This window comes from Elephas maximus, chromosome 8, assembly GCF_024166365.1.
Source record: "Elephas maximus indicus isolate mEleMax1 chromosome 8, mEleMax1 primary haplotype, whole genome shotgun sequence".
Taxonomy (NCBI): domain Eukaryota; kingdom Metazoa; phylum Chordata; class Mammalia; order Proboscidea; family Elephantidae; genus Elephas; species Elephas maximus.
The window spans coordinates 15,144,357-15,164,640 of record NC_064826.1 but is presented as its reverse complement, the minus strand read 5'-3'; the positions used below and the strand labels follow the sequence as shown (position 1 = coordinate 15,164,640).

General features: G+C 41.2%; 1 protein-coding gene across 1 annotated transcript in view; it reads left to right on the top strand.

The window, feature by feature from the left end:
- The window catches only part of BPGM (bisphosphoglycerate mutase), a 32,187-nt gene extending 21,803 nt beyond the window's left edge, over positions 1 to 10,384 (top strand). The window contains exon 3 of the mRNA XM_049894195.1: positions 9,353 to 10,384. Within this exon, the coding sequence (XP_049750152.1) occupies positions 9,353 to 9,531 (179 nt within the window). The 3' untranslated portion in view covers positions 9,532 to 10,384. The remainder of the gene's footprint in view (positions 1 to 9,352) is intronic.
- Positions 10,385 to 20,284: the final 9,900 nt, after the last annotated feature.

Genomic DNA, 20,284 nt, shown 5'->3' with positions numbered 1-20,284 from the left:
TAGTTCAGATACACTTCTCACAAAGCACCACCATAAAAATGATAACACGGGCTGAGAATCAGCCAGATTCCAGACAGGCGTGTATTTCTTTCTCTGTGGTTGGCATAGTCACTTCCTGTTTGTTTTCTGCTGGCCCACACTGAAGGAGAAGCCAGGTACTAAGTGAAGCATTCCTCTGGATCTTGCCAGAGGAAGTAGATTGTTTAGTCTGGGTTCAAGTACAGGACCAGGCAGTTTCAAGGTTGGAACAAGAGTGGCACGCCAGAGACTCATGAAGGACAGAAGTGGTCCCTGAAGAATTGCTGGGCAGTTGGATACATAACGGGTCCAAGAAGTGGGGAGCTGAAATTAGAGAATTGGGGAGGAAAGGTCAGCTGGAAGCCCCACTAAAGCTGTGGGGACAAGGATGACAAGGCCATCACCTTTGGTATTTTAGTGTGACATTTTCAGGAGTGGTAAATTTAGGCCTCTCTTCTGAGACGCAAATACTTAGTAGTGTGATTAAGCTTTATTATAACTATAAATGATTTATAGAAACCAAATTTTTAAAAATTATAGGCTTTTCTAACTGTAAAGTTAAATGTAGAATGGACTCTTCCTCCTGCCCTATTCTAAGTTAGAGGTTGTTCTGTCACGTTACACTATTCAAATACAGGCAGTCCCCAGGTTACGAACGAGACCTGTTCCTGAGTCTGCCTTTAAGTTGAGTTTGTAAAGTTGGAGCCAGGTGCCTGCGGTTCTGCTGGAAACCTTTTCAATTATTTAAAAGCTGTAGGAGCAGCAAGTGAAGGTGATTGTGACGAAGAATTTGTTGTGACTAGGAGTTGATTCAGTCATTTCAAAGTGAGGGCAAATCTACGTAACATCAAAGGGCAAGGGGAAGTTTCCATAAGGACTTATGTGTCAGCTATTTCCAGTTGTTCCCCTACCATACCTTTAAGTTGTGCGTATAGAGTATTCAAACTTTAAAGAATTATCATTCAAAATAGATCATCTGTGAAACTCAGCATCCCTTGTTTCAATTTTTATTTTGACAGCAATATGGGAGTCTTATCAGAGGTCATCTGTCAGTGGGGTTTGATTTGGGACTTCCTTGATTGGGAAGGGGAGGTGGGAAGTGGATGGCGTATCACAGTTGAATGAGTGTATGCATTACAGAACGGGATTTCCTCTTATCCTGTAACAGAGCTCTTTGCCACCCTGAGCATCTCTTTTTGTATTTCCTGAAGTCCAGTGATTTTGAGCAGACACTTTGGAGAAAACCAAAGAATATGTAGAAGACAAACTTAATTTAATTCTTGATGAGCACTAGACTTAACTTATTCAAGGCTAAGAACGTTCTCAGTCCTTTTTTCTGGCTAAGGTAGTAAGGGGAACAGAGTCTTTAATCAAGGCTTTAGCAGTAACAGACTAGATTCAATCTGAAAATCCAGAGAGTTAGAATTCATTCCATTCAGCTTTGTGCTGAGGGCCCGTTATATCAGGCGCTATTCTAGATGCGAGGGGAATGGCACCTCCAGGTGAAATAGTCACACCCAAGGTTCTTAGTTTGTGGCATTCACATCTTCATTTTGATATTTCTGAAATCTGGCCAGTCCTACAGCTCTGGCCACGTCTTTGGAGTGCTTTCCTATCTGGGCTTTATGTCTTAGAATTTATTTTCTTATTCCTTATAGCCTTTAGTTATATGTAAAAATAGATTCATATAATAAATGCAGTGATGTTATATTAATGATTGCTGGACCCTAGCAGCTAACCCCTAATAACATTACTTACAGTTTAGCAAACATTTGCTAAGTTTTTACAGTGGGTAAGGTACTGTTTTAGGAGCAGGGGTAATACCAAACCCAAACCAAACCTGTTGCCATGGAGTCAATTCCAACTCATAGCAACCCTATAGGACAGAGTAAGACTGCTCCATAGGGTTTCCAAGGAGTGGCTGGTAGATTCAAACTGTCAACCTTTTGGTTAGCAGCTGAGTTCTTAATCACTGCATCACCAGGGCAGGGATGAGTAAAACATGGTCCCTGTCTTCAAGGAAGTTTCCTGGGTGGTACAAACGGTTTGTGCTCAGATACTGAGTAAAAGGTTGGAGATCTGAAACCACCCAGTACAGCCACAGAAGACAGCCCTGGCGATTTATTCCTGTAAGATCACAGCCATTGAAAACCCTATGGAGCACAGTTTTACTCTGACACACATAGGGTGGCCATGAATTAGAACTGACTTGAAGGCAACGAATTTGGATCCTCAAGGAGCTTCTGATAATTATGGGAGAGGCAAGTCCTTGCACAGCCACCCCCAGCAGGAGGCAAAGCATGAGTGCTATAGTAGCACTGTAGTGTGATCATTCCAGTCTGCCTTTGGGTCCTCTCCCTGCCACAGCCACTTGGGGGAAGGGACTTGTAGGTACAGATCTGACTTTCTGAAGTTAGTCCTGTATGCAGAAAATGAGGGTGTTTGAATTTTCCACTATTTTGACCTTGAGTTACCCCCATCTAAACGTTTCTTTTTTTTATTATTGTTGAAAGTATACACAGCAAAACATATGCCAATTTAACAATTTCTACACGTACAATTCAGTGGCATTGATTACATTCAAGGTGCGCAACCATTCCTACCTCCTTTCCCAAGTTGTTGCCCATTAACACGAACTCACTGCCCCCTAAGCTTCCTATCTAACCTTTCGAGTTGCTGTGGTCAATTTGATCCCATATAGATGGCTCTTCTAAAGAGCACAATGCTCAAGGCAAACATTCTTTACTAAATAAGTTAACCCATTGTTCAGTTTAAAGAAAGCTTCAGGGGATATTATGGTTTAAGATTTAAAGATTATCTCAGGGCAACAATTCCAGCTTCTTTAATTATTTCTTACTTGAAAACTCACCGTTGTTCAGATTGATTGCAGTTAACCCCCAGGTGTCCCTACATGAAGATTCAGCATGTTAAAAACAATGGTCGGGGGTACATGACTGGGTGGCCACAGAGGGGGAGTGGTGGGGAAGGGTATGTGCAGGATAAGAACTCTGTGATGTTGTCCTTGAGAACATTTCTTGGTCCCTGTACAAAACATGCGGGCCAGTTATCAGACAGGGGGTGTGATATGTGGCCCCTCATTTTACCTTTCATATGATGTTCCAGCGAATGAGCTTGTAGTAGGATTTTAAATAATACAGCGTTGATTCCCTCTGGTTTAGTCCAGTGCAGCTGCGTCTTCTAGCCCAAGGAGTTCTGCTCGCTTAGCTTTCTTAGAATGAAGAATGTAGCTTATGACAAAATTGAATAATGAGTAATGGCCTCATTGTGGTTTTTCCTAATTTGCTATTTTGAAATTTCAGTCATTTGGGTCTCCTTGACTGATGATTAGCCAGTCTAAGTATGTTAAATATTTGTAAGTAATTAGTCTGCTTTGTGAATGGCTTGAGTAGTCATGTCAAGTTCTCTATTTATTGGAAACATTTTTATTGCGCTGTCCTTCCTTTTCTAGGTGAATTATTAAAGTTCTGGTGGCCTTTGTTCAGTTGACTCTTTGATTGGGTCCATACAAAAGTAGGTTGTTAGCTAAGCCACAAGCGTGAGCTTAAGAGTGGGCCTGTTAGAGCTGGTTAGCTCTGAGGCCATGGTCATTCGAGTCAGCACTACGTGTTTCCCTAGCTCCTTGCTGGAGACCGAGAGCTCTTTGCTAGGGTCACAGACTGTAACCTCTGAACCTGCTCCACCATGATCCCGGTGTCTTATCTGTTACAAGGGCATCAGACAAATCTGTTCATGCCCTTTACCAGACCTAGAAACATGGGGACCCTGGGTCTTTCTGTCCAGTTAGTACCTGGCCCTTTACAAGGGCAGAGCGTGCCTGTAAACATTCCCCTCTTCCCTTGACACTGGCGGAAATTGCCAGCCCTTAAGTCCTGGGATTTAAAAGTAAAAAAAAAAAAAAATCAAGCCCAATTTTACTGCCTAATAGTCTTGTGATTTGAGCAGGTTTTAACCTTTCTGGGTCTATTTAGTCATTTTTAGTCATGTTTTTCGAACAGCTTTATTTTTAAAGTATACAATTCAGTGACTCTTAGTATATTCATAGAGCTGGGCGTCCATCACCACACAATCAATTTTAGAACATTTTCATCACCCCCCAGAAGAAACTTCATATCCCTTAGTCATCATCTCCCAATCTCCCTACCCCTGCTCTGAACCCCCAGCCCTAGGCAACCACTAATCTACTTCCTAGCTCATAGACTTGGCTATTCTGGCCGTTTCATATAAATGGAATCATTACTATATGTGGTCCTTTGTAACTAACTTCTTCCACTTAACATAATGATACCATGGATCGTCCATGTTGTAGCATGTATCAGTACTTCATTTCTTTTTATTTCATTGTATAGAAGATACACCACGTTTAATGTATCCATTTATGAGTTGATGGACTTTTGGGGTGTTTCAAATTTGGGGCTATTACGAATAATGTTGCTATGAAGATTTGTGTACAAGTCTTTATGTGGACATATGCTTTCATTTCCCTTGGGTATATATGTTGTAGAGCCCCAGTGGCGCAGCGGTTAAGAGTTTGACTGCTAACCAAAAGGTTGGCAGTTTGAATCCACCAGCCGCTCCTTGGAAACCCTATGGGGCAGTTCTACTCTGTCCTACAGGGTCATTATGAGTCGGAATCGACCCGACACAATGGCTTTGATTTTTTTTTTTTTGCTGTGTACCTAAGAGAGGAATTGCTCGATCGTATGGTAACTCCATGTTTAACCTTTTGAGCAGTTGCCAGATGGTTTTCTAAAGTGTCCATACCATTTTACACTCCCACCAACAATGTACGAGGATTCTAATTTCTTCACATCCTTGGCAACACTTGTTATAATCTCACTTGTTGATTATAACCATCCTGTTGGATGTGAAATTGTATCTCATGGTGGTTTTGATTTGTGTTTCCCCGATGGCTAATGAGTATCTTTTCATGTACTTATTGCCTATTTGTTTACTTTCTTTGGAGAAATGTCTTTTCAGATCCTTTGTTTATCTTTAAGTTTGGTTGCTTATCTTTTTATTACTGAGTTGTAAGTGTTCTTTATATATTCTAGATACAAGTTTCTTATCAGATATATGACTTGCAGATTTTTTACCATTCTGTAAGTTGTCTTTTCACTGTCTTTACAGTATCCCTTAAGCATAAACATTTTTAAAATTTTAATGATGTCCAGTTTATCTAATATTTTTGTTGCTGTTACTGTGCTTTTGGTGTCATACTTAAGAAGCCATTGCCTAGTCCAAGGCCGTGGAGATTTATATTTTCTTAAGAGTTTTATAGTTTTGGCTATTACATTTAAATCTTTGACCCATTTTGAGTTAATTTTTGTATATGGTGTGAAGTGAGCGCCCAACTTCCCTCTTTTGCGTGTAGATATACAGTTGTCCCAGCACCATTTCTTGAAAAGACTGTTCGTTCCCCCATTTACTTGTCTTGGCATCCTTGTTGAATTTCAGCTGACCATAAAGGAGCCCTGGTTGCACGGTGGTTAAAGCGCTCGACTGCTAACCGAAAGGTTGGTGGTTTGAACCCACAAGCCGCTCCATGGGAGAAAGATGTGGCAGTCTGCTCCCGTATTGGCCCTATTGACCATAAATGTCAGGTTTTATTTTAGACTCTGGAATTCTATTCCATTGATCTATAATCTATCCTTACGTGAGTATTACAGTCTCTTGATTATTGTATTTTTACACAAATAATATGTGTCTTCTGTGTTTGTTTGCCAGCCGTGCCCTTCACCTGCAAGGTATTTTTGTAAGTGCACTATGCTAATTTTTTAAAATTTATTTTTACAACAACATGTGAAAAACAACTGGCATAGTGGCCTTTATGAAACTACCTTGTGGGGAGGGGGGCATGGTTGGCAAACAAACATAGAAAGTGCACTTTTTTGAGTAAAAACTCGGTACTGTAGCTTTGTAGTAAATGTTGAATTCAGAAAGGGAGAGTCCTCCAGCTTTGTTCTTCCGAGATTGTTTTGGCTATTCTGGGTGCCTTGAGGAGGTGCGCTATGAATTTTAAGATCAGGTTATCAATTTCTGCAAGTTCTGAGATTTTGATAGGGATTGCGTTGAATCTGTAGATCAATTTGGGGAATATTGTCATCTTAACAACTTGTCTTCTATCCATGAGCATGGGTGTTTTCCCATTTATTTAGGTCTTCTTTAATTTCTTTCAGTAACGTTTAGTAGTTGTCAGAATATAAGTTTTATACTTCTTTGCTTAAATTTATTCCTAAGTATTTTTTTCTTTAGGTGCTATTGTAAATGGAATTGTTTCTCAATTTCATTTTAGCTTGCTCATTGCTACTGTATAGAAGTATAATTGATTTTTGTGTATTGATCTTATATCCTGTAACCTTGCTGAACCTGTCTATTCTAATAGTTTTTAATGGACTTCCTAAGATTTTCTGCAAATAGAAATAGTTTTATTCCTTTCTTTCCAATCTGGGTGCCTTTATTTCATTTTCTTGTCTAGTTGCCCTAGTTAGAACTTCAAGTAGTGTTGAATAGAAGTGGTGAGAGAGGACAATGGGGGACCTGGTTAGTCATCTTAAAATAATGTCCAGAGTCCTAGTACTTTTATGAGGATAAACAGTTGGTGGTCCTCTGAAGTCACACAAGCTGTAAGTGGTGAGTGTGAGACGCTGATAGAGTTTAATTTGTGGTTTCTGCTGCCTCCCTTAGCAAACTGTAGTCAAACATGGTCATTTTTGCTAAAATAGTTGTTTTCTAACTGATTTTTTGGTGAAATTTAGACTAATTGAAGAAATCTGTAGAATTTATCTTTCTCTTTCTCACCCTTCAGTGAACAAATATGCTTATAAACTCGGGAGACAGATAAAATCTGGGGACATACATTAATGAAAGGTCCTAATTTTAGGATTAACCTGGGGAAAAAATGTAAAGGGGTGGGGGAAACAGAAAAGGGTGTTCTGGGGTTCACTTTCAGATTTTTCAAGATTAAATAATTCTGTGGAAACCTAGTGATGTAAATGGGCCATGGAGAGAATCACTTTCATTCTTGTGTCCTTGCACAGTAGGTGAATGTAAGCAGTAGTTCTATTTCTCAGCCCTCTGAAGCGCCTCTGCTTCTCTAAACTGTTTAGAATATTATTGGGGAACTGAGGTGCTAGAAGACACCATCTTCCTCATTTTATAAACAAAGAAATAATTCAGTAGAGGTCAAGTCATGCCCAAGGTCACGAGTATCCTTCCCCAGAGTATTAGTCACATAATAGAGCCTCAGTTACTGGCTAATTAAGTGAGGTAGGCCTGGGACTTCCAGAGCGTGTTCCGGATTTGGGGGTCGCTTGGTTGTATACCACACACTGCTGAACTCTCCTTCTTCCGTCCAAGGGGAGGCTGTGGCAGCTGCCAGCAGCCAGCTGATAGGCTGGCCTGATGGAGCCCATGAGGGCTCTCAGAATCCAAGGCAGTCATATCCCAGCTAAACGGCTGGCTGTCTGCTCCGGATGTATCTGTTCTCACCAGCTTTCATTTGTGGTGGTAATCCTGCTTGAATACAATTGTGGGGAAACAGGGTAGGGGCTTGGCAGGGTAGAGTCATCTCTGAGTAGCCTACCCTAGAACTGAAAGAGGTGTTTTTAAAGTAGGTAATACTTTCTGTCTAGAAGAAAAAAAGAAACACTTAAGTGCTACACTTTTTTTTTTTTCATGTTTGTTCTCTTTTAAATCCATCCCTCCTGTGCTACAACCTTTGCAATGGTGGTGGTGGGAGAGTGTTTCTCTTTTTTTTTTTTCTTTAACAAGATAGAGAAAACGGAGGCCCAGAGGGTTACTTACCTAAAGTTAGATAGCTAGTATATTGAAGACGGCGTGCTAAGGGAGAAGATGGGGCGGTGATCTTACAAGAAACACCGACTTCCATGGTAGGATTGAGTCTTTCCCTTGTTGCACATCTGTCTGGGTATGTATAGTTGGTAAGTGAGAGTTCTTTGGTAGCTCCTCTGGGCCTAGACAGGAAATTCTAGTTAAAGAATCACCTAGCGGTAGAGATCCAATACTGTGATTCTGAGGCTCTTGGTTGGGGCTCGTGGATGACCAGTGACCAATTAAAATGACAAAGTGCATTGATAACTAACTGGTAATAACTTATTCTGCCACTGTTATCCCCCAAGGAGAGACGAACCCTTGGACTGTCCTCAGAATGTGTTGAACTGCTTGACCTTGGGCCTTTCTATTAATATACAACAGAAGCATATGGTTAGAATTCAGAAATCTCTGTATCAAAAGTGTGTTCTTAAAGTAGGTAATGCTTTCAGTTGCCTTTTAATTTGCTCAACAGCATCTCTTTTCACCTACCTTGCCTTTGCCCATTTTGAGGCACTTGAGAGACAGCGTGATATGTATTAGGTACGGACACCTGGGTTAGAATCCGGGCTCTGCCAGTTACTCTCTGTGCAATCTTGGAAAAGCTTCTATCCTCACAGGGTTACAGTGATGATGAAATTCATTACTACAGATAAAGTGCTTAGAAGAGCACCTGGCGTGTAGCACATACTCTGCTTTTTGTTGTTGATAGTAGTCACGGTAATAACAATATTACTGCCGCTATTACGACAATACCAACTCTCATGGTCAAAGGTAAATTACGTATAATTTAGCTATATTTCAAAAAGGATTGAAGGTGACTTGTTCGTTACACACACCTTCGCTCTCCTAGTGGTCGGGCTGGGACAGTAGGAGAATAAGGTCCGTTCACAAGGTGTGCCACAACCTCCTTTCCTGGATCGTTCTGGCTGTCGATTCTAAGCATCCCGGGGGAGCATTCTGGCTTGGCTGGATCTAGCCCAGCATCTTCCAAGCTTACCTAGTGCTGGGAAACCAACGGTATTCCAATCAGATGAGGTAGCTTCAGAGATTTGGGAGAAGTCCTAATTTTAGGATAAACCTGGGGACAACACGTAAAAGGGGGAAAAAAAGAACAGAAAAGACACCTGGGGGGTTAACTTTTAAATTTTTCAAGGTTAAGTGATTTCTGTGGAAAACCAGTGACATGAATGTGGGCATGGGGAGAATCATTTGTTATTCTTTTAATGTTTGAATAGGGAACAGCCAGGATAGGGAACAGCCAGGAACAGATGGCCTCAAAAGATATTTACTGCCCTAAGGTTTAGGTTTAGAACTTGATGATGTCACTCTATCTAGGATTTCTAGGAAGTTCTTGGACTCCCTCACAATACCTGGTCTGGTTTCAAACATGCGGAACTAAGTAAATAGGCAGTTAAACAACCGGACAGAACTTCCTCCTAGGTTGTTGCTAACACCTATCCCTTCCTCTCCCAATCGACAGGTATCTCAGATGAAGACATTATCAACATCACTCTCCCTACTGGTGTCCCCATTCTCCTGGAACTGGATGAAAACCTGCATGCTGTTGGACCTCACCAGTTCCTGGGCGACCAGGAGGCAATCCAAGCAGCCATTAAGAAAGTAGAGGATCAAGGAAAAGTGAAACGAGCTGAAAAATAAAGTCTTTCCCGAGTATGGCCTCAGAATAGGTGTAAAAGCAGTGGCATATATTGTGTTATGGGTGCCGATCTCTCCTCATCTCTGTCTCTCTCCTCTCTGTCTCATGAATTTGCATTTTCCAGAGCTAGTCTGTAGGACAGAGTTTAGGGTAACTTATCTTTGTCTAGGTAATGGCTTTAGGATGCCTAAGTACCTCATGTCATAAGACTTAGGAGTTAACAGTCTGCGAGCCCTGTTTGAATTAGTCACCAACCTTAGTAACCAGTTGGGTTTGATCAAAGTCCTAAGTTTCTGAGATGGGAGAGTAATAAGTGAAGGTGCAGTTCAAGGGTTACATCATTCAATAAATCACCATTATTGAGTCACCACTGCCTGGCACTATTCCAAGCCTGAGGTCATGGCAGCAAACAAAAGATAAAAATCCTTAAAGTTTGCATTGTTGTTCACTTAACTGTCTTAATAGTTCACTTCACCTTTAATATTTACTAAGACTTTCTGGGATGGTGGTAAAGGATATTAGATAATTCACTATATTAAAGTATTTATTACTAGTCTTTTCCTCTACGAAAAGAGATGCTTCGGTAGTTAAGACCAGAGGCTCATTGAATGGGAACGTCACAGGTGGGTTCCGCTAAGCAAACAATGACGATGACAGTGTCAAAGGGCAAGAGGGCCTTTAACTGTCTATAGTTTAGGGACATCCTTTGGCATTTGGTAGAATTCCTCTTGGCCACTAGAATTAGCAGCACATAGACGACCATAGCTGTTTGTGCTCTTGTTTTTGTTTTTTTTGTGCTTCAAGTTTTGCATCCTTAAAATTGGTTTAGAAATAAAGTTCTGGGACTGAAAATGACATCCCCAAAGTGTCTTGATATGTTTCATAAGTGAAGTCTCTGAGCTAGTCTATAACACTGTAAGAGTCGTGTTTATTTCAACACATAAACGTCCAAAACCCATGCTACTACTTGGGCTCCATTTCATCTTTAATTTAGGACTCTTGTAGTATTGGACAAGGAAGGTGGTTGACAAGGAGAGAGATGAAGCTGGCTTGCTCAAAGCTGGTCACATCTGTGATGCACAGGCTGTGAAATGTGCAGGCCTTACATCAAACTCACTGCCGTCGAGTCAGTTCCGACTCATAGCGACCCTATAGGACAGAGTAGAACTGCCCCATAGAGTTTCCAAGGAGCGCCTGGCGGATTCAAGCTGCCACCCTTTTCTTTAGCAGCCGTAGCACTTAACCACTACACCTCCAGGGTATGCCTTACACAGACCCTCTTTATTTATGAATCATAGTTTATATACCTTTATTCGCATGGATAACATAAATGGAATATTGGGGCTTGTCACATGCCTTTGTTCATCAGCTGAAAGGGAACATGACAGTATTTCGCGTAGAGTACCAAAAAAGGTATGGACAAAATTGATTGCTTATCAATCTTACTCTTTCCCACAGTATGTTTTTGGGTGCTGCGGGTGTGTCAGTTTTCATTTCTTTAAGCTATTGTCTCTTTCAAGGCAAGTAGCATATATTACAAGGAGGAATCCATGTAGAAAAATTGCAGCTCTAGTAGCTGCACAGCTGGTAGATGTTTACCAATTCTGTCATGGTTTTCCTTTGGTGGATTAGTTTATTTGTATCCATTTCATATCAAACTGTCCTTTGAAGGAAACTACTTCCAAAACCCTTGGCTACTGCTTGGTCTCCGTTTGGTCTTTAGGACTCTTGTAGCAATGGATGAAGAAGACCGTTGACGAGAGATGAAGCTGGCTTGCTCACAGCTGGACACATCTGTGGTGCCAAGGACATGGAGTGTGCATACCTTACATTTCTGACCAAGGATAGTTTCTCCACCGCAAGCTGCATTTTTTCTGCCATTGCTTAACCAGATGATAAGTCCTGAGACTCCAGAGATCGAGGTGGAGAATGCAGCTACCAGATCTTACTAGAAGTCTGAAACTATGGCTAGGCTGCAGCTCAGACCGTTGTTGAACCCCTTCATCTCTGGAATCAGCCCCCGAGTTTTTCAGCAGGAGCAGGGCCCAGTCTTAATGCCACTCGAGATCCTCCAGTTGGATACTCCTCCTGCTCCACGTCTAGATATCCAAGTTTAGGGGACGTGGACGCCCTGGCAGCATGATTTGCTTCTGCACACCAAGCAGCACGCACATCCAGTCGCTTTGGAATTTTCCAGGCTTCCTAAGATAGGGACCATTTTTGTTGACACTTTGTCTGATATAATTTGATTTTATTGTTTTTGAGATCTTGACTGAAATCTGAATAGACAATTTTGAAAACTTGGTGTACAGTTACTCTCAACAGCTCCAGCCCTTCAACCTTAGGACTGCCCAGTGAACCGGTTTGCTCTGCACTGTCAACAGGAAATCAAATAGTTTGGGTGCAGAAACCTTGAAGGCTGCCAATCTGCACCCTAATGTTGACATCTCCTAAAGCTGGGCCAGAAAGTAGGGATGTTTTTCTATTAAAAAGAAGCCAGCCTGTGCTAGAAATTTGTTCCTTGGAAAGGGCAGCTTTTGTCCCGGGTATATCCCCCTGCAAGTATGGGCATGCTCTCGGGCCAGCTGGCCCTGTTCCTCTGCCCAGGATGAAATGATTGTCCCAGTCTGAGTCCTGTGTGGTAAGATGGCGCAGGAACAAAGAGCAGCCTCATCTGCTCTTGAGTTTTAATTTTTAAATATCTCAGGTCAAGTGTCCCAGTACACTGAGAACTGTTTTTTTTTAAAGCACAAGTTCTGCTTCAGAAAATGAAAGTTTTTTGCATTCCCGAGTGCTCATTTGAATGCTGAATTAGCAAAGCGTCCTTGGGTAGGATTTGTTATTGTTAGGTGCTGTCGAGTCAGTTACAACTCATAGTGACCCTATATACAATAGAACAAAGCACAGCCCAGTCCTGCGTCATCCTCACAATTTTTTTTTTTTTTTTATGAGCCCATTCTCATAGCCACTGTGTCAATTCATGTTGCTGAGGGTCTTCCTCTTTTTGGCCAGTCCTCTACTTTGCTTTTCTATTTTCTACTTTGCCAAGCATGAGGGCTTCCAGGGTCTGCTCCTGCCTGATAACATGTCCAAAGTAGGTAAGATGTAGTCTCACCATCCTCACATTTAAGGAGCGTTCTGGCTGTGTACTTCCTCCAAGACAGGTTTGATATTCTTCTGGCAGTCCATGGTATGTATATTCAATATTCACCAACACTGTAGTTGAAATGCATCAATTCTGCATGATCTCAAATGGATTCTTCCTGGGCAAGTCGTGAAAGGACAATTTCTTGATGTGATCTGGTCATTTCCAGGCCCAATCAGATTCTCCTGTCCACTCTTTGCAGATTATTTTGCATCTTGGATCTTGACTGTTTTTTATTAAAATGCACTTTAATGACCAAGGCTGTTTGTCTCCTGGCCTGGGAAGCCTCCCTGTGCCCTGTAGCTTTGAGGGGAAGAATGCTTTTTCCAGTCAGTATGTAAGCCTGTTAGAACCAGTCCCTGTTGGGCAGCAGTCAGCCAACTTGGCCAGAAGTGAAAATCCTTCTATGGTCACATTGCCACTGCCAGAGGGGTCAGAGATGAAATCCTTGTTTTCCTGCCTACTATGTAGCTGTAGTTCTTGTTGTCCTAGCCCCTTAAAATATTTTGACAAAACGAGCTTATTAGGGATTGAAGAAAATTGGTTGAGGTGGGGGAAACAGCTCTCCTAGAGAAAAGACTCATCATCCCTAGTGTTGTTTTAAATATATATACTTTTACAAAAAAAAAAAAGTGTAAGAATCTCTTCAAGGTTTAACCTCCCTCTCACCCAGAAAGACTTTCATATCTTCTTCCCTACATTCCCCTTCCTCTCAAACACTCCAAAAGTGCATCAACATGGCAGACTCCATCACGTTTCCTGGGTTGTCTTTTGCATAGTTGGGTTTTTGCAAGTTTTGGTCTCACTTATATAACATCCTTCATGGTATTAAATCTCACCTTGCCTCCCAGCAGACCTGGTTTTTGAAGATGCCGTGCTGAGCTGTAGCCAGAGGGCTTTCACACTGGACTAGGAAGGGAATTGAAACCACTGGTTTCAAGGGGAACATGGAACACCAAAAACATAAGAAACCTAGTCATGCGATGGAAACTCTGGTGGTGTAGTGGTTAAGAGCTACAGCTGCTAACCAAAAGGTCAACATTTCAAATCTTCCAGATGCTCCTTGGAAACCATATGGGGATGTTCTACTCTGTGCTATAGGGTTGCTATGAGTTGGAATTGACTCAACAGCAATGAGTTTAGCCATCCAATGGTAATATAGTCGTCCAATCTCTCTCAGATGACAAAGTTCTCTGGCAAATTAAAGACAGAATTGAAATCACTCCCACAGTTGGTAGAGTTTTGTTTATTGGAGGACAGTCTAGCTCTACAGTCTAGCCTTTAAGTCCCTGGAATCTTAAGTTGCCAAAAAATGTATTATGGTCCTTTGATAATTTCTAAAAGGTAAGCTAGAGTGTCACACTACATTCTATATACACATAATAGAGCCCCATCTTACTTGTTTGCCTTTAAGTCATTTAAACTTAAATTTATGCTAATTTGATAGGGATACACTTAAAAATATATTGATTACAAAACAAATTTTGGATAGCCACAAAAGTAGAGAGTGTGACTAGCAGGAAGAAACTCAAGTTCACTTCCCCCAATGACTACATCATTAACTTAGGACCGATGTAGTGTAGACTTGCTCATGCTCCTCCCACCACCCCGCTGGAGTATTTTGAACAGATGCCAAACATCAAACAGGGTAGATTTTGAAAGGAAAACAGCTCAGATAGTCTTCAGTCAGTTAAAATGGAAGTTTTCAGTGATCTGTGCTGAACCTTTGTCCTTTTTTGTACTCAAGACAAACCCAATGGCAGCTATTACAAAGTTGTTCGATCTACGTTTTGACATAGATGTAGTCTATATTGTCTCTGGTTGTTACCTAGAAGCATGTTAGTCTGTTATATGTGACTTCTGCAGGATAATGTGAAGTAACTTAGTGCCTTCGGTATTCAAGTGTTTAAAGATGAAAACGTTCCCGAGATTATTTTTAATAAGTAATTCTGAAACTATTTTGCTGAATTTTTTTAAATGAGTAAATTTATTGATGATGTTGGAAATCAGGTTTACTATGGGAGAAGGGATATTGTTGCTGATGTCAGATGATCCTGGCTGAAAGCAGAGAATACCAGAAAGATGTTTACCTGTGTTTTATTGACTATGCAAAGGCATTCGACTGTGTGGATCATAACAAATTATGGATAACATTGCAAAGAATAGGAGTTCCAAAATGCTTCATTTCGCTCATGAGGAACCTGTGCATAGGTAAGAGGCAGTTGTTCAGACAGGACAAGGGGATACTGATTGGTTTAAAGTTAGGAAAGGTGTGCATCAGGGTTGTATCCTTTCTCCATACCTATTCAATCTGCATGCTGAGCAAAAGAGCCGAGAAGCCGGACTACATGAAGAATGGGCATCAGGACTGGAGGAAGACTCATTCAACCTCCGTTATGCTCATAACATAACCTTGCTTGCTGAAAATGAAGAGGACATGAAGCACTTACTAATGAAGATCAAAGACCACAGCCTCCAGTATGGATTGCATCTCAACAAAAAGAAAACAAAAATCCTCACAACTGGACCAATAAGCAACATCATGATAAATGGAGAAAAGATTTAAGTCAAGAATTTAATTTTACTCAGATCCACAATCAACACCCATGGAAACAGCAGTCAAGAAATCAAAAGACACATTTCATGGGGTAGATCTGCTGCAAAAGACCTCTTTAAAGTGCTGAAAAGCAAAAATCTCAACTTGAAGACTAGGGTGCACCTGACCCAAGGCATAGTGTTTTCAATTGCCTCATATGCTTGTGAAAGCTGGACAATGAATAAGGAAGACCGAAGAAGAGTTGACACCATTGAGTTGTGGTGTTGGCAAAGAATATTGAATATACCATGGACTGCCAAAAGAACAGACAAACCTGTCTTGGAAGAAGTACAACCAGAATGCTCCTTAGAAGCAAGGATGGTGAGACTACATCTTATATACTTTGGACATGTTGTCAGGAGATGTCAGTCACTGGAGAAGGACATTATGCTTGGTAGAGTACAGGCTCCATGAAAAAAGAGGAAGACCCTCAACAAGATGGATTGACACAGTGGCTGCAACAATGGGATCAGGTGGAATAATGATTCTGCAGGCATAGGACCGGGCAGTGTTTCATTCTGTTGTACATAGAGTTGCTATGAGATGGAACCAACTCTAGAGCACCTAACAACAACAGCAACGTGGGAGAAGGGAGATACTGAATGAAGGATGGTAAAGAATCCCATGTTATTAGTTTTCAACTGGAGGTATTTGTATGAGCATTTGTGTGTGTAGGTGTCTCCCTCCCTCTGCCCCTACCCAGTAGCTCTTGTATCTGAAGAGGCCTAGAAGCAATAACCCAATAACAGTGAGTATACCTAGGTCCCAAATCTTGATTTCTAAATATTATTCCATAAAACCAGGGCTGTTTGGGAAAAAAGCTGATTTCAGGTATGGGGCAGATAAAGTACAAGGTGAGTTTGGAGCATCTTGATGAGCCGGAAAAGGGAAAATACCAAAGACTGAGAGACAAAAAGGTGGCTCAGAGAACCAATTTGGGATAATTTAAGATTAAAATAATAGTAATGAATTATAAAATATTAAATTTAAAAATAATACATAAGTACATACTGATATTTTAAAAAATGGGGATGGGGAAGAAAGCCCAAAAGAGAAAACTTTGGAACAACGCCATCTTCCAATGTAATAACTGATTCAGGCAATGTTTATCAATGGATACAAAAACCACTGGATTGTTAGGGAATTCAGTATTTACACAGTCTTAAATTACAAGACCCCCACGTGTCTGTCAGTTTGTCATACTGTGGGGGCTTGCGTGTTGCTGTGATGCTGGAAGCTATGCCACCGGTATTCAGATGCCAGCAGGGTCACCTATGGAGGACAGGATTCAGCTGAGCTTCCAGACTAAGACTAGGAAGAAGGACCCGGCAGTCTACTTCTGAAAAGCATTAGCCAGTGAAAACCTTATAAATAGCAGCAGAACCTTGTCTGATATAGTGCTGGAAGATGAGCCCCCAGGTCGGAAGGCACTCAAAAGGTGACTGGGGAATAGCTGCCTACTCAAAGTAGAGTCGACCTTAGACATGGATGGAGTAAAGTCTTCGGGACCTTCATTTGCTGATGTGGCACAACTCAAAATGAGAAGAAACAGCTGCAAACGTCCATTAATAATCGGAACCTGGAATGTACGAAGTATGAATCTAGGAAAATTGGAAATTGTCAAAAGTGAAATGGAACGCATAAACATCGATATCCTAGGCATTAGTGAGCTGAAATGGACCGGTATTGGCCATTTTGAATCGGACAATCATATAGTCTACTATGCTGGGAATGACAACTTGAAGAGGAAAGATGTTGCATTCATCGTCAAAAAGACCATTTCAACATCTATCCTGAAGTACCATGCTGTCAGTGGTAGGATAATATCCATATGCCCACAAGGAAGACCAGTTATATGACTGTTATTCAAATTTACACACCAACCACTAGGGCCAAAGATGAAGAAACTGAAGATATTTATCAGCTGCTGCAGTCTGAAATTGATCGAACATGCAATCATGATGCATTGATAATTACTGGTGATTGGAACGCGAAAGTTGGAGAGAAAGAAAAAGGATCAGTAGTTGGAAAATATGGCCTTGGTGATAGAAACAATCCAGGAGATCAAATGATAGAATTTTGCAAGACCAAAGACTTCTTCATTGCAAATACCTTCTTTCACCAACATAAATGGCGACTATACATACGGACCTCACCAGATGGAACACACAGGAATCAAATTGACTACATCTGTAGAAAGAGACGATGGAAAAGCTCAATATTATCCATCAGAACAAGGCCAGGGGCCAACTGTGGAACAGACCATCAATTGCTTATATGCAAGTTCAAGCTGAAACTGAAGAAAATCAGAGCAAGTCCACGAGAGCCAAAATATGACCTTGAGTATATCCCACCTGAATTTAGAGACCATCTGAAGTATAGATTTGACACACTGAATGCTAGTGACTGAAGACCAGATGAGTTGTGGAATGACATCAAGGACATCATCCATGAAGAAAGCAAGAGGTCACTGAAAAGACAGGAAAGAAAGAAAAGACCAAGATGGATGTCAGAGGAGACTCTGAAACTTGTTCTCGAACGTCGAGCAGCTAAAGCAAAAGGAAGAATTGATGAAGTAAAAGAACTGAACAGAAGATTTCAATGGGCAGCTCGAGAAAACAAAGTATTATAATGACATGTGCAAAGAGCCGGAGATGGAAAACCAAAAGGGAAGAACACGTTCGGCATTTCTCAAGCTGAAAGAACTGAAGAAAAAATTTAAACCTCGAGTTGCAATAGTGAAGGATTCTATGCAGAAAATATTAAACGACGCAGGAAGCATCCAAAGAAGATGGAAGGAATACACAGATTCATTAAACCAAAAAGAATTAGTTGATATTCAACCATTTCAAGAGGTAGCATATGACCAGGAACCAATGGTACTGAAGGAAGAAGTCCAAGCTGCTCTGAAGGTACTGATGAAAAACCAGGCTTCAGGAATTGATGGAATATCAATTGAGATGTATCCACAAACAGAGGCAGTGCTGGAGGTGCTCACTCGTCTATGCCAAGAAATATGGAAGACAGCTTCCTGGCCAACTGACTGGAAGAGATCCATATTTATGCCTATTCCCAAGAAAGGTGATCCAACGGAATGTGGAAATTATAGAACAATATCATTATAATCACACAGAAACAAAATTTTGCTGAAGGTCATTCAAAAACAGCTGCAACAGTATATCGACAGGGAACTGCCAGAAATTCAGGCTGGTTTCAGAAGAGGACATGGCACCAGAGATATCATTGCTGATGTCAGATGGATCCTGGCTGAAAGCAGAGAATACCAGAAGGATGTTTACCTGTGTTTTATTGACTATGCAAAGGCATTCGACTGTGTGGATCATAACAAATTATGGATAACATTGAGAAGAATGGGAGTTTCAAAATGCTTCATTTCGCTCCTGAGGAACCTGTGCATAGATAAAAGGAAATTGTTCAGACAGCACAAGGGGATACTGGTTGGTTTAAAGTCAGGAAAGGTGTGCGTCAGGGTTGTATCCTTTCACCATACCTATTCAATCTGTATGCTGAGCAAATAATCCGAGAAGCTGGACTGTATGAAGAAGAATGGGGCACCAGGATTGGAGGAAGACTCGTTAACAACCTGTGTTGTGCAGATGACACAACCTTGCTTGCTGAAAGTGAAGAGGACTTGAAGCACTTACTAATGAAGATCAGAGACCACAGCCTTCGGTATGGATTACCCCTCACCATAAAGGAAACAAAAATCCTCACAACTGGACCAATGAGCAACATCATGATAAAACGGAGAAAAGATTGAAGTTGTCAAGGATTTCATTTTACTTGGATCCACAATCAACAGCCATGGAAGCAGCAATCAAGAAATCAAAACACAAATTGCATTGGGTAAATCTGCTGCAAAGGACCTCTTTAAAGTGTTGAAGAGCAAAGATGTCACCTTGAAGACTAAGGTGTGGCTGACCCAAGCCATGGTATTTTCAATCACCTCATATGCATGTGAAAGCTGGACAATGAATAAGGAAGATGCCTTTGAGTTGTGGTGTTGGTGAAGAATATTGAATATACCATGGACTGCCAAAAGAACGAACAAATCTGTCTTGGAAGAAGTACAACCAGAATGCTCCTTAGAAGCAAGGATGGTGAGACTGCATCTTATATACTTTGGACATGTTGTCAGGAGATGTCAGTCACTGGAGAAGGACATCATGCTTGGCAGAGTACAGGGTCAGCGAAAAAGAGGAAGACCCTCAACGAGGTGGATTGACACAGTGGTTGCAACAATGAGCTCAAGCATAACAATGATTGTAAGGATGACTCAGAGCTGTGCAGTGTTTCGTTCTGTTGTGCATAGGCTCCCTATGAGTTGGAACCAACTCGATGGCACCTAACAACAGCAACAAGAAATCACAATAACTTATTAAGTACAAAAGGAAGAAGGTATTTTCACAGTGGAGAGATCAGCTGGACACCACCTCAACTATTCAACTATGTAATTAACCTTAGCATCTGCAATGAATGACTCATGAATGTTGTTGCTAGGTGCTGTGGAATCGGTTCTCACTCATAGCGACCCTACCTACAACAGAATGAGACATCTTTGTTTTTCAGCACTTTAAGAGATCCTTTGAGGCCGTTTTGCCCAATGCAACGCGTCTTTTGATTTCTTGACTGCTGCTTCCATGTGTTGATTGTGGATCCAAGTAAAATGAAATTCTTGACAACTTCTATCTTTTCTTCATTTACTGTGATGTTGCTTATTGATCCAGTTGTGAGAATTTTTGTTTTCTTTATGGTGAGGTGTAATCCATACTGAAGGCTGTGGTCTTTGATCTTCATCAGTAAGTGCTTCAAGTCCTCTTCATTTTCAGCAAGCAAGGTTATGTCATCTGCATAATGCAGGTTGTTAATGAGTCTTCCTCCAATCCTGATGCCCCATTCTTCTTCATACAGTCCAGCTTCTCGGATTATTTGCTCAGCATACAGATTGAATAGGTATGGTGAAAGAATACAACGTGACGCATGCCTTTCCTGA